The sequence below is a fragment of the Carassius gibelio genome, chromosome B10, assembly GCF_023724105.1.
Source record: "Carassius gibelio isolate Cgi1373 ecotype wild population from Czech Republic chromosome B10, carGib1.2-hapl.c, whole genome shotgun sequence".
Taxonomy (NCBI): domain Eukaryota; kingdom Metazoa; phylum Chordata; class Actinopteri; order Cypriniformes; family Cyprinidae; genus Carassius; species Carassius gibelio.
Window position 1 is genome coordinate 17,578,336 of NC_068405.1, and position 26,324 is coordinate 17,604,659.

The window sequence follows — 26,324 nt, forward strand, 5'->3', positions numbered from 1 at the left end:
GAGTCAGCTGTCTTCATACCAATCGTCTGATTAATTCAAAGTTTAGAGGGAACTTTGGACAGAGATCTAACGAAAAATGAATGGCTTAAGAGGCATTAGTACAAGGATCTTATTTACTCCTGCTGCTGTGAACTGTGGGAATCTTTGTTGAACCTGAGAGTTAAAGAGAGCAAGAAAGTCCTGAGGGATTTTTTTTTCTTCTGGTTTCACAGTCAGATATTACACACAGACGAGAAGAATGTGAGAGGCCAAGACCAGACGTCTGTCAGAACACATTGTAGATGATAATCACCAGCTAACCAGAACCAAACCAACTAGCAAGCTGGAATTTTCCACAGGAATAACATTTAAGAACACTTGTGTTATTATGGAGACTCTTGAAAATCTAGATGAGATGAAGAGTTGATCTCATCTCCAAAAAAAGGAGGCTGATTAGATGGAACAGAACATGGCCTTTTATTTAAATTACAACAGTGATGCTCCAGCTGCATCCTTATAATTACATTTACTGGAATAAAATACATTAACTTTATGTCCTTCCTTTCAACAGGCCATTGCCCTCTCTAATAAACATCAATGAGTACATCACGACCTGGATTTATTAAGTTACACATTCTCTTTCATAGATTAAATATATATATATATATATATATATATATATATATATATATATATATATATATATATATATATATATATATATATATATATATATATATATATATATATATTACCATGAAAGCACTTTTGTTTATTGTATTCATCTAAGCGAGCTCGTTTCTCTGATGACATTATTTAATATGCTTCCGTGACTTTAGATTAATTGCTGGAAGTGTTCTAGCACTAATTAACAGAAGCAGAGGGAAACAGTAATTAAGATAACAGGGATATTTTTGTATATTTCAAATCTGTTGGTTTCCATCTTGATCCTGACGCAACTTACAAATCAAGATTTCGATTTGCGTCTTTATACAGTAAAAATAAACCACAGTGTGTAAGATACGACCTGATTTTAATGTATGAATCCACATGGAAACATGAACATGCTGGTAGATCCACCCACACTCACATCCATGAAAACACACAAATACACACAGTTTTACATCTCAGAAGGCAAAACTGATGTTGCCACGGAGATGGCTTACTTTTAGCATGTAACTGGATAATAATTGGTGAATTGAAGATGTGTGTGACTCCCAATCTCTGACATACACTTGTTACAATTCACAAACCCCCTTCAGCCTACAAAAGATCAAGGAGCCCTTTTTAACTAGTTCTCTCATATATATAAATTAAATTCAGAAATGAACAGCTTGAAACAGTAATTTAACAGACCATATAAGAGACAGGTGAAGTTATTTAAAATGTGACTAATAAAACCAATCAGAATTTCATCTGCCTAAATGTAAATCGCATACAAACAGACCAAGCTGGTATCAAACTGTACAGCTAACAGCGTCCTCTAGTGCCGTGTCTTTACTGAAAAAGCTGTGAATTTGGTATAGAGCTTTGTCTGCGGTTTTCTTAAATGACATAGCTAATAAATAACGTATTCGACCATTTTAAATATATATACCAGACTGTAACCACAATAGACATTGAGGAGAACAAGCCCCACCAGAATTTACCATTGGACACATTTCTGTCCTACTATTTGATATTGTTGATGCATCTCTGTATGGAATTTGAATGGATTTTTTAGGTTCGTCTGCCTCGCCCTTTCATAAACGCTCGTCAATGTCAAAATGACTGCGATGACCAATCAGGTCATAGAGGCGGGAAAATCCCGCGCAACTCTTCAGTTTTTAACCGATAAAGAAAGAATGCGAGGTAAGATGTAAGCAACTTAACGTAATATTTCATTACGGGTTTACTATAGAAGTGTTAAACGATCAACAGCAACATCTAGTGATGAAACTACTCAGGTTTTTTTTGTTGTTGTTGAAAATGGCAGAATTATTTACATAATTTTATGAATGTGACTGACTTGCAAGGAACATTTTGCGTTTTCGACATATCAGGCATACGAATAAGAATGAATGTGTGCAAATGTTAAAACAAATGTATAATTTCTTTAAAAAATGACAGCCCTACCAATGTTAAAGTCATGGTTAAGACCTTGATTTATAAGTAGAGTACCATAAGTGACCCTGCACCAAAAAAAAATCGAGTCATTTTTTAAATGGATACATAACACCTGAATAAATACGTTTTCAATTTGTGTATGGTTTGTTAGGATATGACAATATTTGGCTGAGAAAAAATTTTATCTGAGGGAGCAAAAAAATCTAAATAGGCCTATTGAGAAAATCGCCTTTAAAGTTGTCCAAGTTAATTTTTAGCTATGCATATTACTAATAAAAAATAAATAGTTTTGATATATTTATTAGAAAATGTATAAAATATCTTAATGGAACATGATCTTTACTTAATATCCTAATGATTTTTGGCATAAAATAAAAATCGATAATTTTGACCCTTACAATGTATTTTTGGCTATTGCTACAAATATACTAGTGTGACTTATGACTGGTTTTGTGGTCCAGGGTCACATATATGTTAAAGTGATGAAAAAAAAGAAGAAGAAAAAAAGAACAATGAAGAATAACTTTCATAGTAGATAGTTTTTCTAAAAAAAAAATATAGTCTAATCCATGAATTCCATTCATCTAAACCATTAAATGTTCTATATACTGTGCCTATTATTAATATCCAATAATAAAATGATCAGTTTACAACTTTTTTCTATTTGAGTGCAGTTACGTGTCAAAAACATGATATGTGAAGTTCTCCTGCTGTGGTTTACAACGGAAGTTGTAGTTGCCGATTTTCCTTTTATGATACACCAATCCTGCAATGGCAGCCAGAGAAAACAGAAACACACCAACACCAAGCAGAATAAACCCAACAGACTGCAGAGTATTTGATGTTTCTGTTTGGACTGACGTTTTAAGAAAAAATAAAGAGAAAGAAAGATTTTGTCAGTTGATGTTATGCCACAATATACAGGGTATAGATGTGAGCATTCTTTGCATTAAATAAGAAATATTTACTTGGGCGTATTCTCTTTATGGGTCCAACGGAAGCCTTTGTCCCTTCACCTACGTTAGAAGACCTGTATGTCTTCGTACAAGCCTAATGATTTGCAAAAAAATTATATATATTAAATTTTCTTGCATTTCTGTTCACATGCTGTACATTTATTTTATGTGGAAAATTAAGAAAAACTACAAATTATTTAAAAGAATTAAAAATACATATTTTTTAAAAACTATAAAACCACAAACTACTTAAATATACTGTATATACATAAACTCACAGGTCTGCAGGCGCCGTCATGAATTTCAACACAGATCTGGATCTGGCAGTGCAGGTAGATGACGTAGAGATTTACAACTTTGAATATCTGCACTGATAGCAAAGCCACAGTGTCATTTCCGTTCTGAAGTACAGCTGTGTATGGATTTGTCACCAGACACCTGAGGAACATTGAGAGATATGTGAACACATCACACAGTGGGTATCTAATATAGCACATTCAAATAGAGACACCTGTGAAAAATCAAATGAAATCAAATGAAAATAGCCAATGCAAAAATGATATTCCCAGACTGAAAGATATTATTTAGCTGCACCCACCCACTATCCTGAAACAGATAGTAGGGAAGCTCTGAAGAGTCGCTGCTGGAAGTGGCCCAGCACTTTTCGATGACAACTTTGATTTGGGAGATAGTAGTGTTGACCCCAACCTCTACAATGATTTCATCATCAGGGGAGAGGGTGTAATCGTCAGGTAAAGGAATCGTCCCATTCAGCAGCCGCACAGTAACCTGGAAACTCCCCGATCCTGCCACTGGGTCATTGATCATGTCAAAAAACCTTCAAAAGACAAGGTTTGTTAGTTGTAATCAAGTCACCCTGAAATCAAAAGAAAGAATTTGAAAATGACTTAGGAAGTAAAGCTCAATTTTATTGTTTTTACATTTTAATAAAATTTTAGGTTCATTACAATATTATGAAAAATAAGATTCTACAGTACGTTATTTAATTGTACTAATTTTTATATTTTAAATATAATATTTTTAAATGATTTAATTTATGCAAGCGTAAATAAATAAAAAAACTTTATATTATTCATTATATATATTTTTTTCATTCTAATAATTTATAATCTAAATGCTAGTGATTGTATATATATATATATATATATATATATTTTTTTTTTTTTTTTGTATTATTCATTTTTATATATCTTTAAGGTTTACATTTATTATTATTATTATTATTGTATATATTATTATTTGATTTAAGCTAATTTTTAAGAAAAATGCTTTCTAATAAAATAAACATTGAGGACAATTGCAATAACAATTAAACTAAAAAAAGGAATATATATATATATATATATATATATATATATATATTGATAATAAGAACTGGGTGGGAACTTATCATGAAAATGATTTTACAATGTAAAAAACTTAATGGTCTTTATTTTCTTATATAAGCAATATATTTGCTTCATTTAATTTTGGTGGAAAATGTGACTGAGATTCATCCACTAAATGCAAAAGTAAATGACTGGAGTTTCCACTCCTAATTTAAATAATCTGGTCTCAGTTTGTTATCTGAGTTTAGGAAAGATGTGTTTGTTGTTTAATGCCCGCTGACATAATTAACACCATAAATTGAGTCTAGATGTCCTTGACATGACAAGAGATGGTGTATTGAGTAGGAAACCAAGAGAAAAACAAGCTCCATGGAGACAGTTGCTATGGAAGCACAGTACCCTGAGGGGGCGTATCCCGTGGAGATGAGGATGCCTCTGGGGTAAGAGCAAATGACAGGAATTTCCAGACGCACAGAAGAAACATTGCTCATGCTGTTATATAGAGTCACATTAGCTAAATTATGGGTGCCGTTCTAAAAGACAAAAAACATTGGTTAGGTTATCATACAACACACTACACAGACATCATTTACAGAGTTTGAGGATAATGGCATACTTACATGCGTTACTTTAGTACCACACATCTCCCAAGATGTAGTGAGCCACACATGGGATGCATTTACCCCACTGAGACCACATTCTGGTTTACCGAGGTACAGGGAACTCTCTTGGATGTAATTGTTGTGCAAGACATCTTGCCTTATAACGACTGTTACATACCCCGGGATGCACTGAACAGTTACATTGGAGATCAAATGTGATGGATTGTTTGGTCTCTGATAACCTGAAGTTGTAGTTTTGACAGAGTTCTGTGTCATAGGTGCAAGTGTTGTTGCAGGAATGTTGGTCATCACTGTTGTTGGTCCGTTAGTCGCTGTGGAAGTTGAAGACATTGTTGTGTTGTGCTGAACATGAATTGTGCTCACTGTACTGCTCATAGATGGGTTTCCAAACATGGTGGTGGAAGATGTTGTAGTGCCCGTAGAATCTCCAGGGTAGTTTGTGGTGGGATGAACAGTCACTGTTGTTGGTGAAGCTGTGGCCATAAACAGAAAAAAAAAACAGAAGTATCCAAGTATATCCTATGAAGTACCGCAAATGACATGCAGGACAAAATATTAGGCTAAATCGTGTGCACGATTTATTAATTTGTTCCCTCAATGTACTAAAACGTGCACACAATTACTATTTTGTTCACTCGATTTATAAACTGTGCACATGATTTACTCGTTAGTTCCCTCGATTTGCTAAATCGTGCACACGGAATGCAATAGTAATCGTTTTAATACATTGAAGGAACGAACTAGTAAATCATGCGCACAATTTATTTATTTTTTCTTGCATGTCATGTTGTGGCGCTCTGTAATATCCTGCTTTACAAATGAAGAAAAAAAATGTAAGCCAGGAATTGATTTAGTCCATTGAAAATCGATTGGATTGTTTTCGTTTAACGATTGAGCGTTCACAAAATGATAAATGGATAGATGATCTGACCAATCATAATACCAAATCTGCCATCTTACCTTACGAACAAATCAGACAGTAGAGTAAATCAACTTCAGTGGACTTAAAAATAAAAAAAATGAGTGTATTTATGTCTTTCCGTGGCTGAAATAGAATACTGATGTTAATTTATGTTTATTTTGTGCTTGAAGTAAATGTGAAATGGGATCAACTCACCAACCGCTTGAACTGAGGCAATACAGTGATCTATCAGGGCACATTAAAGAGCCACAAAACCATATTTATTGATTGAATTTCTTAAAAAATTCAAAACCAAATCTGAAGCAGAGAAGTAACCAGTAACCTTCTCTGTCTTGTCTGTTGCCGTGTTATCAGTTTCCTCTTTGCTCCACAAGGTATTTTTTACTGTGTGATAACATGGAGTGTAATGTTAAATACATACTATTTTGTGTCTATTTAATGTGTTGTTACAGATCACTGTATTTCCTCAGTTCATGTGTCACATTAACCATTCGTCTTTTCATATGTAGCCAACTTAAAGTATGAAATAAACAAGAATAAACATCACAAGATATTTAATTTCAACCTTGGAAAGACATGAGTAAACATCATTATTTATATTTAAGTTTGTACATTGAAGTATGTCTGAATGGTTTTGGTTTTTTGGTTTTTGGTTTTCGGCCAAGATTCTGTGTTATGATTGGTCAGATTACCTGTCAATCAAGCTCTTGAGAGTCATTGTGAGGGGGAGGGGACATTACTGCTTTTGATTAAACATTATGAGGGCACATTCTTTTTTGTTTTAATGTAAAAATATGAAATGTTTATTTTGATTTTATGGTGGCTTAATCATACTTAATATACTTAAAGAAATACTTTATGTTAAAGTATGATTTTTAAAAGGTTTCTTATATCTAAGTTTAACATTTAGAGATTTTAAGTAAGCCAGTGGATTTATTTCCCAAAAACTGTAACTGTGTCTCTGTGACAAAATCTAAATATTGCTTTTGTTCATTGAGCATCTTGAACTGCCCAACAACAGCAAGGTTGTCTCAACCAATGGCATGAGTTTGGGGCGGGGCTATCTGTTTTTTGGCAGAAATCAGTTTGAAAGTCATTACTTTTGAAATTTAGTTTGTTGCCATCAGTGGCACAGAAATTACACATCTAGAAAATACTTTTTAAATAGACATAAATACATAAAGCTGAGTAAACAATGTCCAAACAGTGATCTGTAGTCACTATATCTTTAAAAACAACTTATATGTATCTGTACGTTATCGGCTCCTGTTTGTTTCTTAAATATGTTTGATAGTCTAATGAGATCTCTATAGTAGAGTTCTCTACAGCATGTACCTTCACAGCTGCGCCCTGGTCTACTGGGATTCAAGTCTTTGTATCCAGACCAACAGCCACAGATGTATGAGCCAAAAGTGTTATTACAGTAAGCCCATGGAGAGCAGTCCGACTTATTCAGAAAACACTCATCTGGATCTATAAATGACAAGAGACCAATCACAGCTCAAGTCAACATGTCACATCATGTTGAAACAGTTCCAATATCAAACTTCAGATAATGTGTTTTCATTCATTAACTTCAGTTCATTATGTCAAAATAAGGGCTGAAAGAGTAACCAGTACCTGCTATGTATATACTGTTACTGTCTACTACATATATGGAGCTGTTCTGAAGAGACCCCATCAAAGCACTGGACACGCTGAATATGTTCAAGCTGCTGTCGGGTTGAAATATGATGGAAAAGTTCACGATTACACTGCCGGGTGAGAGGGATGTTATCTGGATGACGACCTGTCCAGAGATGACTAGTGCATGTATCCCTTGAGACAAGTACAAAAGAATCTGGAGACACATTTAAAAGAGAATCAACACATTTCTGAGAGTGATCGTGTTTAAGATAAATCATAGATTATTAAATAAAAACTACAGGTCCTTCTCAAAAAATTAGCATATTGTGATAAAAGTTCATTATTTTCCATAATGTAATGATAAAAATTAAACTTTCATATATTTTAGATTCATTGCACACCAACTGAAATATTTCAGGTCTTTTATTGTTTTAATACTGATGATTTTGGCATACATCTCATGAAAACCCAAATTCCTATCTCAAAAAGAGTAGCATATTTCAACCGACCAATAAAAGAAAAGTGTTTTTAATACAAAAAAAGTCAACCTCCAAATAATTATGTTCAGTTAGTACTCAATACTTGGTTGGGAATCCTTTTGCAGAAATGACTGCTTCAATGCGGCAATCAGCCTGTGGCACTGCTGAGGTGTTATGAAGGCCCAGGATGCTTCAATAGCGGCCTTAAGCTCATCCAGAGTGTTGGGTCTTGCCTCTCTCAACTTTCTCTTCACAATATCCCACAGATTCTCTATGTGGTTCAGGTCAGGAGAGTTGGCAGGCCAATTGAGCACAGTAATACCATGGTCAGTAAACCATTTACCAGTGGTTTTGGCACTGTGAGCAGGTGCCAGGTCATGCTGAAGAACGAAATCTTCATCTCCATAAAGCTTTTCAGCAGATGGAAGCATGAAGTGCTCCAAAATCTCCTGATAGCTAGCTGCATTGACCCTGCCCTTGATAAAACACAGTGGACTAACACCAGCAGCTGACATGGCACCCCAGACTATCACTGACTGTGGGTACTTGACACTGGACTTCAGGCATTTTGGCATTTCCTTCTCCCCAGGCTTCCTCCAGATTCTGGCACCTTGATTTCAGAATGGCATGCAAAATTTGCTTTCATCTGAAAAAAGTACTTTGGACCACTGAGCAACAGTCCAGTGCTGCTTCTCTGTAGCCCATTTCCTGCACACGCCTGTGCACGGTGGCTCTGGATGTTTCTACTCCAGACTCAGTCCACTGCTTCTGCAGGTCCCCCAAGGTCTGGAATCGGTCCTTCTCCACAATCTTCCTCAGGGTCCGGTCACCTCTTCTCGTTGTGCAGCGTTTTTTGCCACACTTTTTCCTTCCCACAGACTTCCCACTGAGGTGCCTTGATACAGCACTCTGGGAACAGCCTATTCGTTCAGAAATGTCTTTCTGTGTCTTACCCTCTCGCTTGAGGGTGTCAATGATGGCCTTCTGGACAGCAGTCAGGTTGGCAGTCTTACCCATGATTGCGGTTTTGAGTAATGAACCAGGCTGGGAGTTTTTAAAAGCCTCAAGAATCTTTTGCAGGTGTTTAGAGTTAATTAGTTGATTCAGATGATTAGGTTAATAGCTCGTTTAGCGAACCTTTTCATGATATGCTAATTTTATGAGATAGGAATTTTGGGTTTTCATGAGCTGTATGCCAAAATCATCAGTATTAAAACAATAAAAGACCTGAAATATTTCAGTTGGTGTGCAATGAATCTAAAATATATGAAAGTTAAATTTTTATCATTACATTATGGAAAATAATGAACTTTTATCACAATATGCTAATTTTTTTAGAAGGACCTGTAAAGTTTTACATTTTATGAAGAAAATGTAAAGCCTTGCCTTTGCAATACACTAGGGGGTTGTGAATGGTTTCTAGAGTGTTACTATGCATTTGCTAAGGCATTTAAATTTGTTCCTGATTGGTGTAAGTCATGATCTGAGTCTATGTATATGAGCAGTAATTTGCTAGAAGATTGGAGATTGTAAAATACATCATACCAAAAGTATCATCTTGATACATTATTACTCGTGTGCTTTGATTAATATGGAATCCATCAAACCTCATTTATGACACTGTCACAGAACTCCTTATATTCATCACTGGTTGGGTCTTTCAAGGCCTCTGTATAATTCACACCTTTCAAGCGAGCTGTAGCTCCAAGAGACTGGCCATCTAAAAAAAGCACAGCATTTAGTTAGCTAAATATGATTAAACACATTTAATCATGCTTACACCGTAATATACTAAATAAACACTGGGAATCTATAGTCAGCAGTATTATTATAGACTGATTTTTTTTTTTTTTTAATGGCCTAAAATTAAGCAATAATTGAGCTATATGTTTAGTAATACTAATTAACCTGCTGTTATACTTGCCTGTTCTCACTTTGATCTCTGCAGGGTTTCCCTGTTTACCACAGGCAACTGGAGTGACATGTACAGTATGAAGAACCACAGGACTCAGGTCTGTGAATGTCCAATTATAGCTTTCCACATGCCAGTTCTGTATCTCATTGCTCCCATTTAGGAGAACCAGGTGGAAGGTGACCCCGGTCTGGTTGTTGGTGGTCCATGCCACATGGAAGGATGATGCAGTGACATTATAAGAGAGGATGCTGATGATCTCAGGTGTGGAGTCTTAACATGGAAAAAAAAGAAAGAAGTTGGCGAGATATATCACAACACTATTTTCTATGCCAAACTAGATGCTACACATACAGTGTATGAAAATGAGGGGTTCATAGAACAACAACAACAAAAATACAATTAAATAAATAAATAAAGACAAAAGTTTTCAAATTCATTTAAAGGGTTCATACTATTTTTGGCCAATAAGTTATTAATAATTATGATTCAGACTGAAGTCATTTAAACAGAATTGTTTATAGTAAACTCATCACTAAATCAGTTTGACTAATTAATATCTAAGTATAAACCAAAGAATGATTGTCTCATAAATCATACATCATTGTGCTTTGACTGAACTTTGAAGACATTAAGACTTTGGATTAGTCAGTAAAGATACAAACTAAAAAGTAAAGAGACAATCCACATGTAGAAGATGTTTGGCTGAAGGAAGAGGCTTCAACAGTGGATGTTGAGAAGGCACTCGTTTGCCCTCCATCAGTTTTATTATCTTAAAGGAAAGGAAAGAACAGGGGCACCAACAAAGTTCAAAGTGAGTTCTGATTAAAAAAGTGCATCATAACTGATCATTTTGAATGGGGATAATCAGAATTTATTCTTGTGTACCTGGTGAAGAGTGAGTAGTCCAGGATGGGGTGGTGGTGGTTGGTGGTGGTAGAGAGTGAGTAGTCCAGGATGGGGTGGAGGTGGTTGGTGGTGGTTGAGAGTGAGTAGTCCAGGATGGGGTGGTGGTGGTTGGTGGTGGTAGAGAGTGAGTAGTCCAGGATGGGGTGGAGGTGGTTGGTGGTGGTTGAGAGTGAGTAGTCCAGGATGGGGTGGTGGTGGTTGGTGGTGGTAGAGAGTGAGTAGTCCAGGATGGGGTGGTGGTGGTTGGTGGTGGTAGAGAGTGAGTAGTCCAGGATGGGGTGGTGGTGGTTGGTGGTGGTTGAGAGTGAGTAGTCCAGGATGGTGTGGAGGTGGTTGGTGGTGGTTGAGAGTGAGTAGTCCAGGATGGTGTGGAGGTGGTTGGTGGTGGTTGAGAGTGAGTAGTCCAGGATGGGGTGGTGGTGGTTGGTGGTGGTTGAGAGTGAGTAGTCCAGGATGGTGTGGAGGTGGTTGGTGGTGGTTGAGAGTGAGTAGTCCAGGATGGTGTGGAGGTGGTTGGTGGTGGTTGAGAGTGAGTAGTCCAGGATGGTGTGGAGGTGGTTGGTGGTGGTTGAGAGTGAGTAGTCCAGGATGGTGTGGAGGTGGTTGGTGGTGGTTGAGAGTGAGTAGTCCAGGATGGTGTGGAGGTGGTTGGTGGTGGTTGAGAGTGAGTAGTCCAGGATGGTGTGGAGGTGGTTGGTGGTGGTTGAGAGTGAGTAGTCCAGGATGGTGTGGAGGTGGTTGGTGGTGGTTGAGAGTGAGTAGTCCAGGATGGTGTGGAGGTGGTTGGTGGTGGTTGAGAGTGAGTAGTCCAGGATGGTGTGGAGGTGGTTGGTGGTGGTTGAGAGTGAGTAGTCCAGGATGGTGTGGAGGTGGTTGGTGGTGGTTGAGAGTGAGTAGTCCAGGATGGTGTGGAGGTGGTTGGTGGTGGTTGAGAGTGAGTAGTCCAGGATGGTGTGGAGGTGGTTGGTGGTGGTTGAGAGTGAGTAGTCCAGGATGGGGTGGTGGTGGTTGGTGGTGGTAGAGAGTGAGTAGTCCAGGATGGGGTGGTGGTGGTTGGTGGTGGTAGAGAGTGAGTAGTCCAGGATGGGGTGGTGGTGGTTGGTGGTGGTAGAGAGTGAGTAGTCCAGGATGGGGTGGCGGTGGTTGGTGGTGGTTGAGAGTGAGTAGTCCAGGATGGGGTGGTGGTGGTTAGTGGTGGTTGAGAGTGAGTAGTCCAGGATGGGTTGGTGGTGGTTGGTGGTGGTTGAGAGTGAGTAGTCCAGGATGGGGTGGTGGTGGTTGGTGGCGGAGGTTGTGTATTGACACTGGGGGCTGATTAGAAACAGAACACTTGACTGGATCTTGGTCCTCTCAAAATGAGGGGTTTCATGTGGTTAAGAGAGCATTCTTATGTCATTAACATTCTTTCTTACCCATGCAAACTGTTCCTGGCTGTGAAGGACTGAGGTCGTGATACCCAGGAGGGCAGGTGCATATATAAGACCCTACTGTATTCGTGCAGTTTGCATGTGGAGAACAACTGTTGAGCTGCGGAGCTGCACATTCATCCACATCTGTGTAGGAAATAATGATGTATGCAGGATGTGGATTTTTCAAGATAATGGACATGCTCAAATGACATTATTTCATAAAAGCTTCCAATCAGTTTAGCTTCAGGATCCAAACTGTACATTAGACATCAGGTAATGTCAATAAAAATTGAATACTGATATATATAACATTGGTCTTGACAAACTGAATCATATGAAATGCTTTAGTTTCACAATTACAGAAATCAGACTTACCTTGCACCACCAAATTAGTCACCTCCTCAACGATTCCCAGCAGATACAGTTTTGTAGAGATGTCTTCTAGTAAGATAACTTTAGAAGAACAAACCAGCAGTGAGGAAGAGGTTGTGAAGGGCCCTGCAGATTTTGACCAGACATGATGCACAGAAATTCGATCAATTCCCAGAGCGCCAGTTACCTACAGAAAGAACCAACAGTTACATTACTGCAGATAAGGGCCATGTTTCACTTAGTGAGCTAAATGGAAAGCATATCCAGCATCTTAAAGTTTATAAAGCACATAATGTCATAGGTGAATGATAAACCGATGATTACAAACCACAGAGTGTAGCAGTCTGGAGTGGTTGAAAAGTCCTTTGTTCATGGTAAGTAGCTCATAGGTTGTCTTAACTGTTATTGTCACATTGAAGCACCAGGTTCTGTTGACTTGGAGAAAAATTGGCTTTTTAAGCCCATTGTATGTTATTTAACAATGTGCCTGTCTATAAGAATGTTGTATGGGTTTGTTTATACCTGATGGCATGGGGTCTGAGCACTGAGAGATGGAGGTGTTTTCGATCAGGCAGCATTTTTGCCACTGAGGACAATCAATGTCCCAGTTGCACACAGAGCCAGAGGAGTTTGAATTATTATACAGAGATCCTGTTGCTCTTGTTGTGGGACACCGTCCTGGCTTGGATGTGAATTCTGCACTTCTGTCCACGGCTGAGATAATGAAAATATCAATAAAAAAGATCAAAGATGTCTTAACAGTGGTCAACAATGATGTCAATTTTCATGTATATTAAGACAAACTGCGGCATCTCTGTATCGTGCTTTCCAGGGACAGTTGTATTTCATATGAATTTGTTTGGAAGTACTCACACAAGGCACAGTAAGTCCCAACTTGTTCATAGCCATGACAGCATTTCATGACCTGTTTGGACATGTCATACACCTGTGTTCGGTATTCTGTCTTATAAACTGTGACATCACACATTGTCCATGGCAGCCAGCCACCACACGGTTTCTTCTGGGTGTACGAGGTTGGATAAGAGATCAAATGGGTCTCTGACACAGACTCAGTCATATTACAAAGATGATAACCTGACAGAGTCCGGTCATATCCTGAAAATTTAAGCAAATAAAAAATGTTCAGAAATAGACCAATAATCTTATAGTTTGCTCCACGACAAATGTTACCAACATATGCCATTCTAAAGTTCTAAAGTGTATGTTTTCAAAGAAGTCTGTTATAGTCACCAAGGCTAAATTTATTTAATCAAAGAGTAAAAACAGTAATATGGTGCAAATATTATTAGATTTATTATACATTTCTTATTTGAATATATTTTAAATGTAATTTATTCCTATGAGGGCAAAGCTGAATTTTCAGCATCATTATTCCAGTGATCCTTCAGAAATCACTCTAATATGCTGATTTGGTGCTCAAGAAGCATTTCGTAGTATTACCAACAGTTGTACTGCTTAATATTTTTGGGAAATCATTATATGTTTTCAGTATTCCTTGAGTAACAAAAATGTATTTGAAATAGAAATCTTTTAAAACACTATAGATGTATTTTCTGTAATTTTATATATTCATTTCTGACCATTTTTACGAATCCTTGCTGAAAAAAGTTTTCTTTAAAAATAAGTAGTAAATAAAAAATTATATAACATTGAAAATAGATTTATATTTATAGACAACAGCACTGGAAAGAAAAACCACGAATGATCTCACAGAAAGTAATGAGATTAAACTGAATGGAAATTTCTTCAGACTTCAGAAATCTGATTAAGAGCTTCAAAAAAAAACCAATTGCCCAGGTTTGCCAAGACAAACTAAGTATGAAATATCAATATGAACTTGTATTTGTCATCAAACTTCTAACAAGTTATCCACATTCTTTTTTTATAGTCTTCCTATATGTCTCATTTTAATTGCAAGAGAACCATCTGAGATACATTTGATACTTAAGTGAAGCACAATTTGAAAACATAAGCAGATTTTGCCTACCTTCAAATAATGTGTTCCCCATTCCAAGGCCAAGAAGAGATGTGATTAACCAGGTACCAACAACCCAATGCATATTCATTTACCAAATACTTGCTTCTTGTTTTGAAAAATCATACTATGCCATTGTGAATGGAACAGGTTACTCTATGAGCGCCACATACACTGTTGGAAGCAAAACCTTCCTGACACCTGCTCCTGTCCCACCTTTCTCTCCAGATGCCATCCATTCCCTTGAGTCTGTTTTATCTGCTCAGGTGCTACTAAACCAAGACTCCTGTAACAACAGTGGAAAATCAATGGCATTTTAAAAAGCATTTCACTTTCAGCTACTGTATGATGTAATATGAGATTCTGACACTTTGCCCTTTAGTCGGTGTTAGACTGGTAGAGGTAAGAAAAGTTCATTTTGAGAGGGTTTTGAGAATAAAAGTTACAGTAAAATGCTGCTAATTATAAAAAATCTGAATGAAGAATTGTTTTTATGTTTTATTTCAGATAACGATGAGAAAAGTCCTTAATTATGTTTTTAAGTGTCACCATGGTACCCTTCAGATGGCTTTGCAAACCTCTTAGCTCACAATAGGCAAAGTTTTTTTGCTTCGAGACATTTTCTTTCTGCTGAAAATTGCACTGTGACTGAACCAGCTTAGTTAACCAGCACGTAATGTTCAGTCTAAGAGAACATACTACAAGCCATAAATAAACATATACACAGACACGCACCCAGCTTATCAGCACCCAGCCTGGCATTTGGATAAATCTAGCAGCTAATTAATGTGGTGTGAAAAATAGCCTAATTAAAGAATGTCAGTGTTATGCGCTCACTGAGTGACTAATGTGTCCTCATGCGGAGAGCAGGGGAGCATAATGTACCGTGTGTTTGAAAAACCACAGAGAGAATCATAGTTCAACCATTTATTTGACAAAGAGTAGATTGAGGGAATGAAAAAACTGATAAAGAGGTCTTACAAACATTTTTAAGTTTTCCATTTTATTTCAATTTAATTTACAGAGAATTCTGGGCAGAATGTACATTTCCATCTGTGTAAATTAAAGGTATAGTTCACCAAGAAATAAAAACATGCTTAAAATTTACTCAACCTCAACCCTTCCATTTTTTTTCTTCATCTGAACAGATTTGGATAAATTCAGCATACATCACTGCTCATCAATGTATCCTTGGCAGTGAATGGGTGCCTTCAAAATGAGAGTCCAAACAGCTGATAAAAACATAACAGTAATCCACAAATAATCCACATGACTTCAGTCCATCGACTGAAGTCTTGTGAAGTGAAGAGCTGCATGTTTGTAATAAATTCATCAAGACATTTTTAACTTAAAAAAGCCAACTATCCATAATATTTCTTATTCCAGTAGAAAAAGTCATCTTATGAATCAGGAGGGAAATCTGCACAGATCAAACACCATTTACAAAAAAAAAAACTTCTTCAAATCTGTTCGGATTAAGACTCAAAACATCTTGGATTGCATGAGGGTGAGTAGGCCTACATTTTCAGCAGATTTCATTTTTGGGTGAACTAATCCTATCCATTAGTTGTGGCCTAATTGAGAGTCATACTTAACCTGAAGGTTGCGGGTTCGAGTCGCAGGTTCGGCAGGATTTGTAGGATTGTAGCATTGGCTGCCCAGTGCTACGGGTGTGTGTTCATGGTGTGGGTGTTTTCACTACTGTGTTTGTGCACGTGGATGGGTTAAATGCAGAGCACAAATCCCAAGTATGGGACAAGATATTCGAACTACCTCTACAAATCACAAAGTAAAAAATCAAAATAAATACTAATAAATAAAAATCCTGATAGCCCCAGGTTTTTTCTTGACAATGGGATCCCTGGATACGGATATGAAAAAAGTGCTAATGTTGAAACTTGCCTCATGTAATTTCACTTTGATATGAGTTAACTTGGCTTTTATACAGGTAAACACAATATAGATATAATGAGTACAAAGTCTTGTGACCCGGTGACAGACCTTATTAAGCATGTCACTTTAATTAGTTTCAGAGGGGAAAGAACCCTGATCTTCTAGCGTTATGTGTAATTATTAGTTAATCAGCATGCATTACATACATAATTTGTATCCAACTTTTAGCATAATTAAAAAGAACGACGCAGTGTGATCATTTAGATATGCTGCAACTTAAAATTGCAAAATACAATTCTAAGTGCAGCAACAACTAGCCTAAACTATTTTGAAAATAAATAAATATGGTTATCGTTTCCATTATTCAAATGAAAATAATGTTATAAAATTAATACAATACAATACAATACAATACAATACCAATATTATGTATTTTAAAAATCACATTGTTAATACACATAGTCTATACACTGCATGCAAAAAAACCTTTAACCCTATTATTAAATACATTTGATTAAATAATAAATACCTCCAACACAAATAAAATTGTGTTTAGAAGTACTGACTTATATAAGTAACGTTATACTTGATGGCAAAAAGCTTCCTATGTCTTCATCAAGTGTGTGCATACGTGCGAGCTCATCTCCACTGTTTATCAGTCCGTCATCCTCCGCTCATTTCCTCCGTGAACGCCCACAGCTTATACAGCAGCCAATCAGAGAGCAGCACACGTGACGAGCGTTCTTAGCGATGACCTCATCCCTAGAGTGGGATGACGTCAAATACAAAATGGATGGAATCACGACTGCTTCATGCTCAACGCAACTCTGAAACAAAGTCCAGTGTCGGAGCCCCGGGGCATCCACAGCCACCGAACTAGAGTGAGTTGAAATCCTGAACAACTTTATTTCGTCGTCAAATCGAAGTAGTTGAATGTTGTTTGGGGGAAATCAGCCTTTACTGACGTAACGCCGAGGAGATTTCTCGCGCTCTCTCTCTTTCCTGACAGAAGCGGCTGCTCTCGGTCTGTTGTGAGGATGCGACGTCTGCGCAGTCGGTGACAGGAGAGGATGTGTGTGCGCAGACGCGTGTTCTAATCGGTTCATTTCCTATCTTCTGAATAGTAAGAGTGAAGAAACGCAACCGGTTGCCTATATTTTGGACTTGTTTGCTGATATGGTAACAGCTTGGCAACGGTGAACCAACAAATGGTTTTATTTGAAATGGAGCTCGAGATTAAGAGGAAGGAATATGCAGCGAAATCATTTCAGTTAAAATATAAACATAATCACGCCTCGTTTTCATGAGCGAGTAGTCTCTCTGGGCAGCGTAAAACCAACTGTAACTAACGTTAGACATGATGTAATCAGCGGTCGTTGAGCGCATGCGTAGACGCTGGGTAGGCCCGCTTACTGTATTTTATTATATTTATTTGCTTAATGTAATTCTACTGCGACATATTATTTAACAGCTTACTAAATAACATAAATATTTACGCTTTTCTAATTTGAACATGTTAAATGTCTACTATTTTGTTTATAGATTTATAATTTATTGAAATCATGTGACAGTGTTTTATTTCAGAATGTATTCATATATGAATAGTGTTTGTAGTCAGGCATCTTCGTCAGACTGTTATGTTTTTTTTTTACACTGTATTGCAGTGGTTGCCAATCAGTCCAGAGTGCCTCCTTATCATTTAAAGGCTAAATACTAAATATTAATTAGATTTCAGATGTTTCAATAACTGTAGCTATTTTACATTTGTTTTTAAAGAAAACAAATTTAATGGAAATGTGTATTGGTTTGCGACAAATTACAGCTTACATGTTGTGTGCCTAGGAAATTATTTTGTAAGATGATGGTAATAATTGTAATTAGATTTAATTTTAGCATTATTTAATGCATTGTGAATTTTTTTTTATGTACGTTAATGTTCATTTCCACATATATGAATATATTTGTAATATTTCAAGTTGTAGTAAGTGAATGTAATATAAGCAAACATGAATTAGCAATGCGCAAACCGCATGTATACAATTAAATACAAATACATAAATAAATGATGTAAGAAACTGTTAATTTGTGGTTCATAATACCTTATACATTAAGTAATGTCAGGGTATTGATATTTATGTAAAATGTTACCAAGATAATTTGGTAGCTTTATTGAAATCACTGCTGTTATGACTTTTCAATGTCACTAAATTAGTATTTTTTCTTTTACTCCCCTTCAAAGCCAAAATGGAGAGCCTGGGGCACTACTGTAACCCTTCCCATGGTATTTCTCTGCTGGGTGTCCTCAACGAACAGCGGTTGAAGGGTCAGCTCTGTGATGTTGTGTTGTTAGTGGGTGATCAACAATACCAGGCCCATAAAAGCGTCCTTGCAGCATGCAGTGAATATTTCCAGTCAGTGTTCTCCAGAAGGGAAGCAGAGAACAGCTCCATTGTTCAGCTTGACTTCTGTGAGCCTGATGCGTTTGAGATTGTGCTCAACTACATCTACTCCTCATCTCTGTTTGTGGAGAAATGCAGCCTGGCAGCTATACAGGAACTGGGATATAGCCTCGGCATTCCCTTTCTAACTAACATCATGTCTGTAAGACCTCAGGCATCATACTCCGTGTCAAGGAAACGGTTGTCGCTCTTTGAGGAAGAGGATGGCGCTTCTCAAAAGAGAAGTGTTATTGTACATCAAGGTCAAGGTGAGCAGCCTGGCATGGATGTGTTTCAGAGGAAAAGTTTGACTCTTCAGGGAAAATCATTTAAACAGGCCACAGAGCCACCCTCGCTCACACACGATTTCAGCAATCAAAGCCAATCCTCAGGACACGTCAGACCAAATGAAAAAGAGTCCAGTAGTACCTCCAAGAGCAGAAGTTCGTATAAAAACACAGACGATGGCGACTGCAGATCTATCATCTCCTCACCAACATCCATACTGAGACGTCGAACTGAATACAGATCGCAATCTATGAGGCCGCAACTAACATCCTCAGTGTCATTCAGCGAGTCTGTACAGCATGCAAGCCTACAATCAGATCAAACTGATGGCGCCATTGATGGAAGAATGGAAGCATCGCATGATTCCAGACCAGTGGGTGAACATCAAGGTCCACGCAACCAAACTGTAGACCGAAGTGGGCCACTTATTAAAAGTCTGCTGCGCAGATCATTGTCGATGGATAGTCCAGTTCCCGTTTTTTCTCCAGCTCTGGAGCTAAAGGACTCACAAAGTCGAGAACAGTCCGTGGTCAAGTTAATTACCTCAGCAGCGAGGTCGCCATTCCCTGAAAATGAGGATCGGGTGTCAAAAGATATGCCGCTTCTTCTCAGGTCGAGACAGCGAAATCCATATCAGACAGAGGGCACTCAAACGACTCAACTCAGAATTAAAGCGGAGCCCAGCAGTCCTCTTGCTGACCCCTCTGAAATAGTACGCATTACAGTTGGAGACAACCTGCCGGTAAACTTCAAAGACTTTCAGGCAAACTATGATGAAGGTCCTAGAGGGTACTTTACTCCCTCAATGAAAAGGAAGAGTAAGATAGATGGTAGTTACATGCCTTTTAAGAGATCTAGGCCTGTTAATGAGCATCATCTGATGCATCAGGAAAGCACATTTGATGAGGTACCTTACAATTCCAACATGGACAATAATAATGAGGAACCTGGAGAACTTCGGCCAAACAAAATGTTTAAGTGCTGGAACTGCCTGAAGGTTTTCAGGTCCAATGCGGGTCTGTATCGCCATGTGAACATGTACCACAACCCAGAGAAGCCATATGCGTGCGACATCTGCCACAAACGCTTTCACACAAACTTCAAAGTCTGGACTCACTGCCAAACCCAACACGGCGTGGTGCAAAATCCCGCACCCTCTTCTAGTTCCTATTCTGTTCTGGACGAGAAGTTTCAGAGGAAGCTAATTGATATTGTACGAGAGCGGGAGATAAAGAAGGCCTTGATTATGAAGCTCCGGAGATCCAAGCAAGGCCTGCAGTCACAACCCTTCGGCAGGAAAAACAGGCGATCGAGGTCCTACGGATGCCCCTACTGTGGCAAAATGTTTTTCTTTCAGTCACACTTAAAATTACATATGAAAGGACACTCTGCTGAGCCGGCTAACCTTGACACGGATGCAGAGAGAGACCTTCAATACAAGCAGCAGCAGCTGACACATCTTAAAGAAAACCAAGATAAGGATGTCTTTTCTTGCCGACTCTGCAATGAGAAACTGCCCTCTTTGACTGAATTAGAAGACCACGAGAGAGCTTGCAGGTATGCTACCGTCTGCCCATACTGTGGACTTCGATTCTCCAATACAGTCGTCAAGAAAGACCACGAAGCTCACTGCAAGTACAAGAAGCTGACCTGTCTTGAGTGTATGCGCACGTTTAAGTCCTCTTTCAGCATATGGCGTCATCAGGTTGAAGTTCACAATCACAATATGATGAGTATGAAGGAGCAGTTGACTCTCGGTCTCCAAGAGAGCAGTCATGACGAATCATCCAGCGTTCTCGGAGTTCCACCTTCTTCTCAGGAGTTGATACATGACTCCAGAGAGGAAGGAGTGTACAGTGACTCATCGGTTCCACCCATGTATGATTCTGAAGACTCATCGTCTTATGTCCCAGAGGACTTGAGTGCTCACGGTCAAGGGGAGTTGCAGGTCAAAGAGGAACCTCAAGAGGAAGCAGTATCAGCCAAGGATGGCATGAGCACTGCTTCTGTTGGATCTGAGGAACCGGGCGTTTGGCCTTGTGAGAAGTGTGGGAAGCTTTTCAGTGCCCACAAAGACCTAGAACGACATCAGGAACTGCTTTGCCACATCAAACCCTTTATCTGCCACATATGTCACAAAGCATTCAGGACCAACTTCCGCCTCTGGAGCCACTACCAGTCCCACATGTCCACAACTGAAGAGCCAGAGATGAGAGACATGGACAGGCTTCAATCTTCTCCGTCTCCTTCTCCACCTCTCACAATTTCCATTCCAGAGCCCCCAACTTCTCCACTTAAAGCAACCTGTTCTGGGGTGGATGCCGCAGGAGAGGAACCCAGAGGCTCTACGTCACCGTCAACCAAACTCAAGAAGCCAGAGCAGGAGAAAACCAGCGACGATGAGCCTAAGGAACATTCTCAAACCAAGTCCGACAGCACAGAAAAAACGATCACCCCTGAGGAATCCGACACGCTATTTTACCATGCCCCCACTCTCTCTGCGCTCACTTTTAAACGGCAGTACATGTGCAAATTCTGTCACCGGACATTTAAGACCGCCTTCAGTCTGTGGAGTCACGAGCAGAGCCATACGTAAGAGCGCAGAGTTGCACATTTGTAGCCCTAACTATTGAAGTTGACTAACTTGGAGCTTGTCACATGATTTACTTTTGGGAAACACTTGCAGATAAAACCCAGGGATTTATTAATAGCATTTGATCATACTTATTACACCTTATTTCTATAAACAGTATTCAGACTGTCAGAGTTTCCTGAATGCACCTTGGATTGCATGCCAAGAGTTGCTTAAAACATACATTTGCTTTCAAAAGCATTTCCCTGTATTATTTCTAAGTTCATTTTTCAGTGATCAGGAAAGACTGTTATAAATGAAACCGATTGCTTTCACATTAGTACTTTCTTTGATTTACTGCAAACAAAAAATGAGTGATTACTTTTTTGGATTGTTACTTGCATACATCTGTTGTTTTAGTGGCCTTTATGCTGTTGAATGAGCACTTTGAAGCAATTCCAAAAAAACATTGCTTTCTATTAAAAGCACAGGCTGGCGTTGAAAGGGCATTAATATACATTAATTCCCTCTTTACTGGCCTAAAACAATAGCTTTAAGTTTATTTATGCCCCATGTAAGTTAAGGAAATATACGAAAAAGATGTTCAAATATTAGATTTTTTCAGCCCTGCTTAATAGTTAGAGCTATTCATCTTAAATTGTTGCTTTGCTCATTTGAGAGAATGAAGATTTAAATCTTGATTTAAGATGTGCTTGAACCATATAAAACCATACCTTAGGCAGAGAATAATAGTAGATATCAAACTATTCAATAAACTTTGTGAATGCTGATAGAGGAAAACCTTTGTAACTTAATTCCGATATTGCTAGTTAAGTTGTATTTTTCATTTTAAGAGTATTCTGTTAACGTGCTTTTGCCAGTTATGTAGACTTAGATGGTATTTTTGTTTAGAGGTTGTGGATAATATTCAGTGATTGTATTGAACAAATTAGAAGGCTTTATATGTACAAAATAGCAGGTTTGGAGTGATGTTCTTTAAGCAGTTTAGTGTGTGCCTGCAATGTGGATCTCCTAATACTTTTGTTGTACAGGACATGCAGTATATGTGGGAATTACTTCTCATAAATGTGTAGAGATGACGTTTTGAGTAGATTTTCACACTGTATCAGTACTGTATCAGTACATTGTGAGCTTTACAATAGTGTAAGCTCAATTTACCAGAACTCAGTACTCAGTGATTAATGAAGTCTTGATGCAATGACGTTGAATGGTTGGACATTCCCAATGTTCAGTTGACCTTTTCTGTGACAGTATGACCCAGAGAAGATCTTTATTCTAAAATATTAAAGCACAAAAACAGTTATCTTATTCCTTGATATTTCTTCCTCATATATTTAGAAAGTGTTTAAAATATTAAATCAATTAAGTAAAAAGTCTTCTTCCCTTACATTAGGGGATGTTTGGCTTCACAAGCTTGTGGCCTTTGTTGAGCACAAAATCTAAATATGTTGCTTGCTCTTTGCATTTTCAATCAGCTACTGTCATTTAGTCTATATTTTGATGGATAAAATGGTAACACATTCCTTTTCAACTTATTTCCCCCCCTTGCCTATTACTCAGGAGGATAGAAGTACCTGATTTAGTTTGCATTTACTTTTGACCCCAGTATTACACGACATAATATACTTCTTGTTTTGGGTTAAAAATTCAACTATATTACTAACAGATGTGTCCTGATGAAAAAATGATTATTTCAGGAATTGATAAAACTTCTTATTATGGTTCATTGAAAGATTGTATGGCATTGAATGAATAGTGATGACAGAGCAGAACATTTAATCCTCAAAACACATTTTTATGGTCTTTGTTCATACAACATTTTCTCTGTTTTATGAAAAGTATATCTTTTTTGGTATTCTTGTGGTATCACTGCAATAACTAATATTTGTAAGCACTTGAACTGTTCTAATGTGGCTTTAAAAACTGTATCAGTTTTTGTGTTAATGCATTTTCTACTGTTTTCTGTGCTTGCTTTCTAAAAATAAATATCAATACTGTGCAATGCTGTGTTTGTGTTCAGATTTGGAGACCACGTAAGTTACCGTATTTGCAGGCACTTGTATGCATTATACATTTTGCTTCTAAAATAAAAACACAAAAGTTGTTTAAAATAAGACTTCGAGAAGAAAAATTAAGAGTCCTCACAATTATGCATTACATATTTTTGTTGTTTTTAATTTTATTTTTTTAAATTGAATACACACTATTGCTCATAATTAGCTTTTGAATTATTTCTTGAGAAAGAACACCTACTTGTCGTCTAATGCTGATATATTATTTATAAAATATTTTCATACTTTTCAAGAAAGGTAACTTTAAATTAATGTTTATCAGGCAAGCGTAAATTCAGACAAATTAATTCCGAACAATATAATTCAGGTAACATAATTAGATTTTATTTAAAAAACAAAAACAAAACAAGTAACAATAATATTCTTGCTTGAATTATCTGATATAAAGATAGTGGATACCATTATTATACAGGGAAAGTGTAAATCCCATTCAGGGACAATGTATGTGATTTTCTATTTTTACACGATCCTCATAAACATCCAAGAAGCATCTGGGATTCAGCAGTTTCACTGTCCCTTTACAATGCCAGCGTATCTTTGATCAGCCTCCTCATGGTCGTGCTCACTGACGTGCCCAGAGAATCAGTGATCTGGTACGTGATCTTGTACAGATACGGCTGAACGTCTTTCAAACTCGTATCGAACACATTGTCCACTTCCGACTGGGTGGGCATCTTGGGAAGGTAGTCGTGCCGGTTGATTACCTCCACGATGTTGATGACTTTCTCGCCGAGCTTCTCGCCAACCTTCTCCCTGCAGATCTGACGCTCCTGTTCGTTGGCCAGGTTCACCACGTTCACCTTGATGCTCCAGACCTCCCACGGGATGCATTCGTCTGAAAAGGGCCAGCGTGACTTCTTCTTCTGGTAGAACTCCAATGAGATCTGACCCATGCCATCACTCCCAGAATTACCAAGAGCATCCTGGGTAGAAATAAGTTTGTGGTTACATGTTAACATGTAAGAATGTTGCTACATTATTGAAAGGTCTGGGATATTAATTAATTAGGTGAAAATTTTTATTATTATTCAGTGTTTTATTTTTATATTATTATTATTGTGTTTTATTGTTTGTTTTTTTGCTCTTAATCAAGTATAGTGTATTTTTTTATATAATAATTGTACTTTCTTTCCATATAGTGTACATATACTATGTATGTACATATTTGTTTTTCCAGTAATCTTCTGTTATACATAGTTTGCACAAAAAAATATTTAAATTAAGTAATTGGTGTTGGGTGATGAGTTTTTGGCTCAAGGTCTCTCTCTCTCTATTATGGTACTACCAAGGTACAATATCCAAATAGAGCCTAATAATCTATTCAAATATATCTCTTATATGAAATAATGTGATCAGAGGCACCTTAAACTCGGCTACCGCTTTCCTGATAACCCTGTCCAGCTCATCAGAAGACACTCGCACGAATGTGAAGTCGATGAAGTCGCAGTCCACGTCTTGAGTTCCCACCGTGCCGATGGAGTACGTGCCCTCTTTCTTATAGTGAAATTTCCCAGTGCTGCGGTGCAGGAGGATCGTGTGCAGGACGGCCAGCATGGCCTCGTCCACCTGCCTGCCCTCCACTGACACCTCCAGGACTTCTGACCGACAGTTCATGATGGTCTATAATAAGCTTCTACAGTTATTCAATCAAAAAGACTTAAGAATTATATGTTGAACTGAGCTCAATTGTGTCGAAGAGGCACGTAACCTTATCCAAACACATTCGGCGACTTCTAAAAAGAGCTTTTGCTACGCCACTTCAGACTGACTGAAACAGCTCACAATTAAATACCGACTTTACAATATAATTACGATTTAAACTGCTATATGGCGTTTATATATCATGTTACCTTACGTACGAAATGTCGAAGTACATTTTTTTCTTGCAATGGAGTCTTCTGTTTTGTAAACACGCATCAGCTGTACAGGACGGGATAAGGGACAGTGCAGTTTGGCGTTGTAATATTCGCAGTGGTTGTTTCACATGACATCATGTTTTCGAGATAAAACAGCAGGCTCAGTAGTGGAACATTATTTAGTAAGAACTGGACTGAAAGTATCTTGCTAGCAAGATTCAATGGATAAGATTGAATTAGTAGCGATAAAATGTATTTGCTATGTACTTGTGAACTTTCGTTATTTTTATTATCATTGCATGCATAACATAAATAATACCAAGAGAAATGTATATAATCACCGGCATTTTACAAAGTGAGTTACATTACAATAATTGCAAACAACAATTAAAGCATACGTAGTAGTAGTGTATAGTAGTAGTGTAGTGTATATAAATAAGTAAAATAAAACAACGATTATTTATGACAATAGTAAATATCATATGTAATAAAATCATTCGTATCGTCTCTAAGTATATAATAGTAATAAAATATAATAATAATAAT

At 37.6% G+C, this 26,324-nt stretch overlaps 3 protein-coding genes across 4 annotated transcripts; 1 reads left to right on the forward strand and 2 right to left on the reverse strand.

Annotated features, from left to right (window-relative positions):
* Positions 1-2,680: 2,680 nt before the first annotated feature.
* umodl1 (uromodulin-like 1) lies at positions 2,681-14,723 on the reverse strand. The gene is made up of 17 exons (XM_052566948.1): positions 14,651-14,723; positions 13,516-13,758; positions 13,165-13,356; positions 12,971-13,077; positions 12,646-12,829; positions 12,274-12,414; positions 10,841-12,172; positions 9,965-10,225; positions 9,648-9,760; positions 7,556-7,775; positions 7,271-7,408; positions 5,011-5,486; positions 4,790-4,923; positions 3,640-3,879; positions 3,320-3,479; positions 3,054-3,135; positions 2,681-2,941 (listed from the first exon to the last, which is right to left on the reverse strand). The coding sequence occupies exons 1-17, from the start codon at positions 14,721-14,723 to the stop codon at positions 2,760-2,762; spliced, it is 4,278 nt and encodes a 1,425-aa protein (XP_052422908.1). The 3' UTR covers positions 2,681-2,759.
* A 2,544-nt stretch (positions 14,724-17,267) lies between these two features.
* On the forward strand, positions 17,268-23,852 carry zbtb21 (zinc finger and BTB domain containing 21). The gene is made up of 2 exons (XM_052567227.1): positions 17,268-17,412; positions 18,771-23,852. The coding sequence occupies exon 2, from the start codon at positions 18,776-18,778 to the stop codon at positions 21,851-21,853; it is 3,078 nt and encodes a 1,025-aa protein (XP_052423187.1). The 5' UTR covers positions 17,268-17,412; positions 18,771-18,775; the 3' UTR covers positions 21,854-23,852.
* A 372-nt stretch (positions 23,853-24,224) lies between these two features.
* On the reverse strand, positions 24,225-26,190 carry LOC127966324 (autophagy-related protein 101). Of its 2 annotated transcripts, XM_052567229.1 has the most exons (3): positions 25,773-26,190; positions 25,285-25,542; positions 24,225-24,845 (listed from the first exon to the last, which is right to left on the reverse strand). In XM_052567229.1, the coding sequence occupies exons 2-3, from the start codon at positions 25,534-25,536 to the stop codon at positions 24,441-24,443; spliced, it is 657 nt and encodes a 218-aa protein (XP_052423189.1). In that variant the 5' UTR covers positions 25,537-25,542; positions 25,773-26,190; the 3' UTR covers positions 24,225-24,440. The 2 variants fall into 2 exon arrangements, with proteins under 2 accessions (XP_052423189.1, XP_052423188.1); XM_052567228.1 differs by having other exon boundaries at positions 25,285-26,183.
* Between the last annotated feature and the right edge of the window lie 134 nt (positions 26,191-26,324).

What these genes read in the sequence shown, in the direction of transcription:
- umodl1 (XM_052566948.1), bottom strand. Translation starts at nt 14,723, where the DNA reads ATGCATTGGGTTGTTGGTACCTGGTTAATCACATCTCTTCTTGGCCTT. An exon ending in GTGACAGTGTCATAAATGAG is followed by an intron (nt 7,776 to 9,647) that starts GTTTGATGGATT and finishes ATGTGTCTCCAG; the next exon opens with ATTCTTTTGTACTTGTCTCA. An exon ending in ATGACGGCGCCTGCAGACCT is followed by an intron (nt 3,136 to 3,319) that starts GTGAGTTTATGT and finishes GCAAATCATTAG; the next exon opens with GCTTGTACGAAGACATACAG.
- LOC127966324 (XM_052567229.1), bottom strand. Translation starts at nt 25,536, where the DNA reads ATGAACTGTCGGTCAGAAGTCCTGGAGGTGTCAGTGGAGGGCAGGCAG. An exon ending in AAGCGGTAGCCGAGTTTAAG is followed by an intron (nt 24,846 to 25,284) that starts GTGCCTCTGATC and finishes ATTTCTACCCAG; the next exon opens with GATGCTCTTGGTAATTCTGG.
- zbtb21 (XM_052567227.1), top strand. Translation starts at nt 18,776, where the DNA reads ATGGAGAGCCTGGGGCACTACTGTAACCCTTCCCATGGTATTTCTCTG.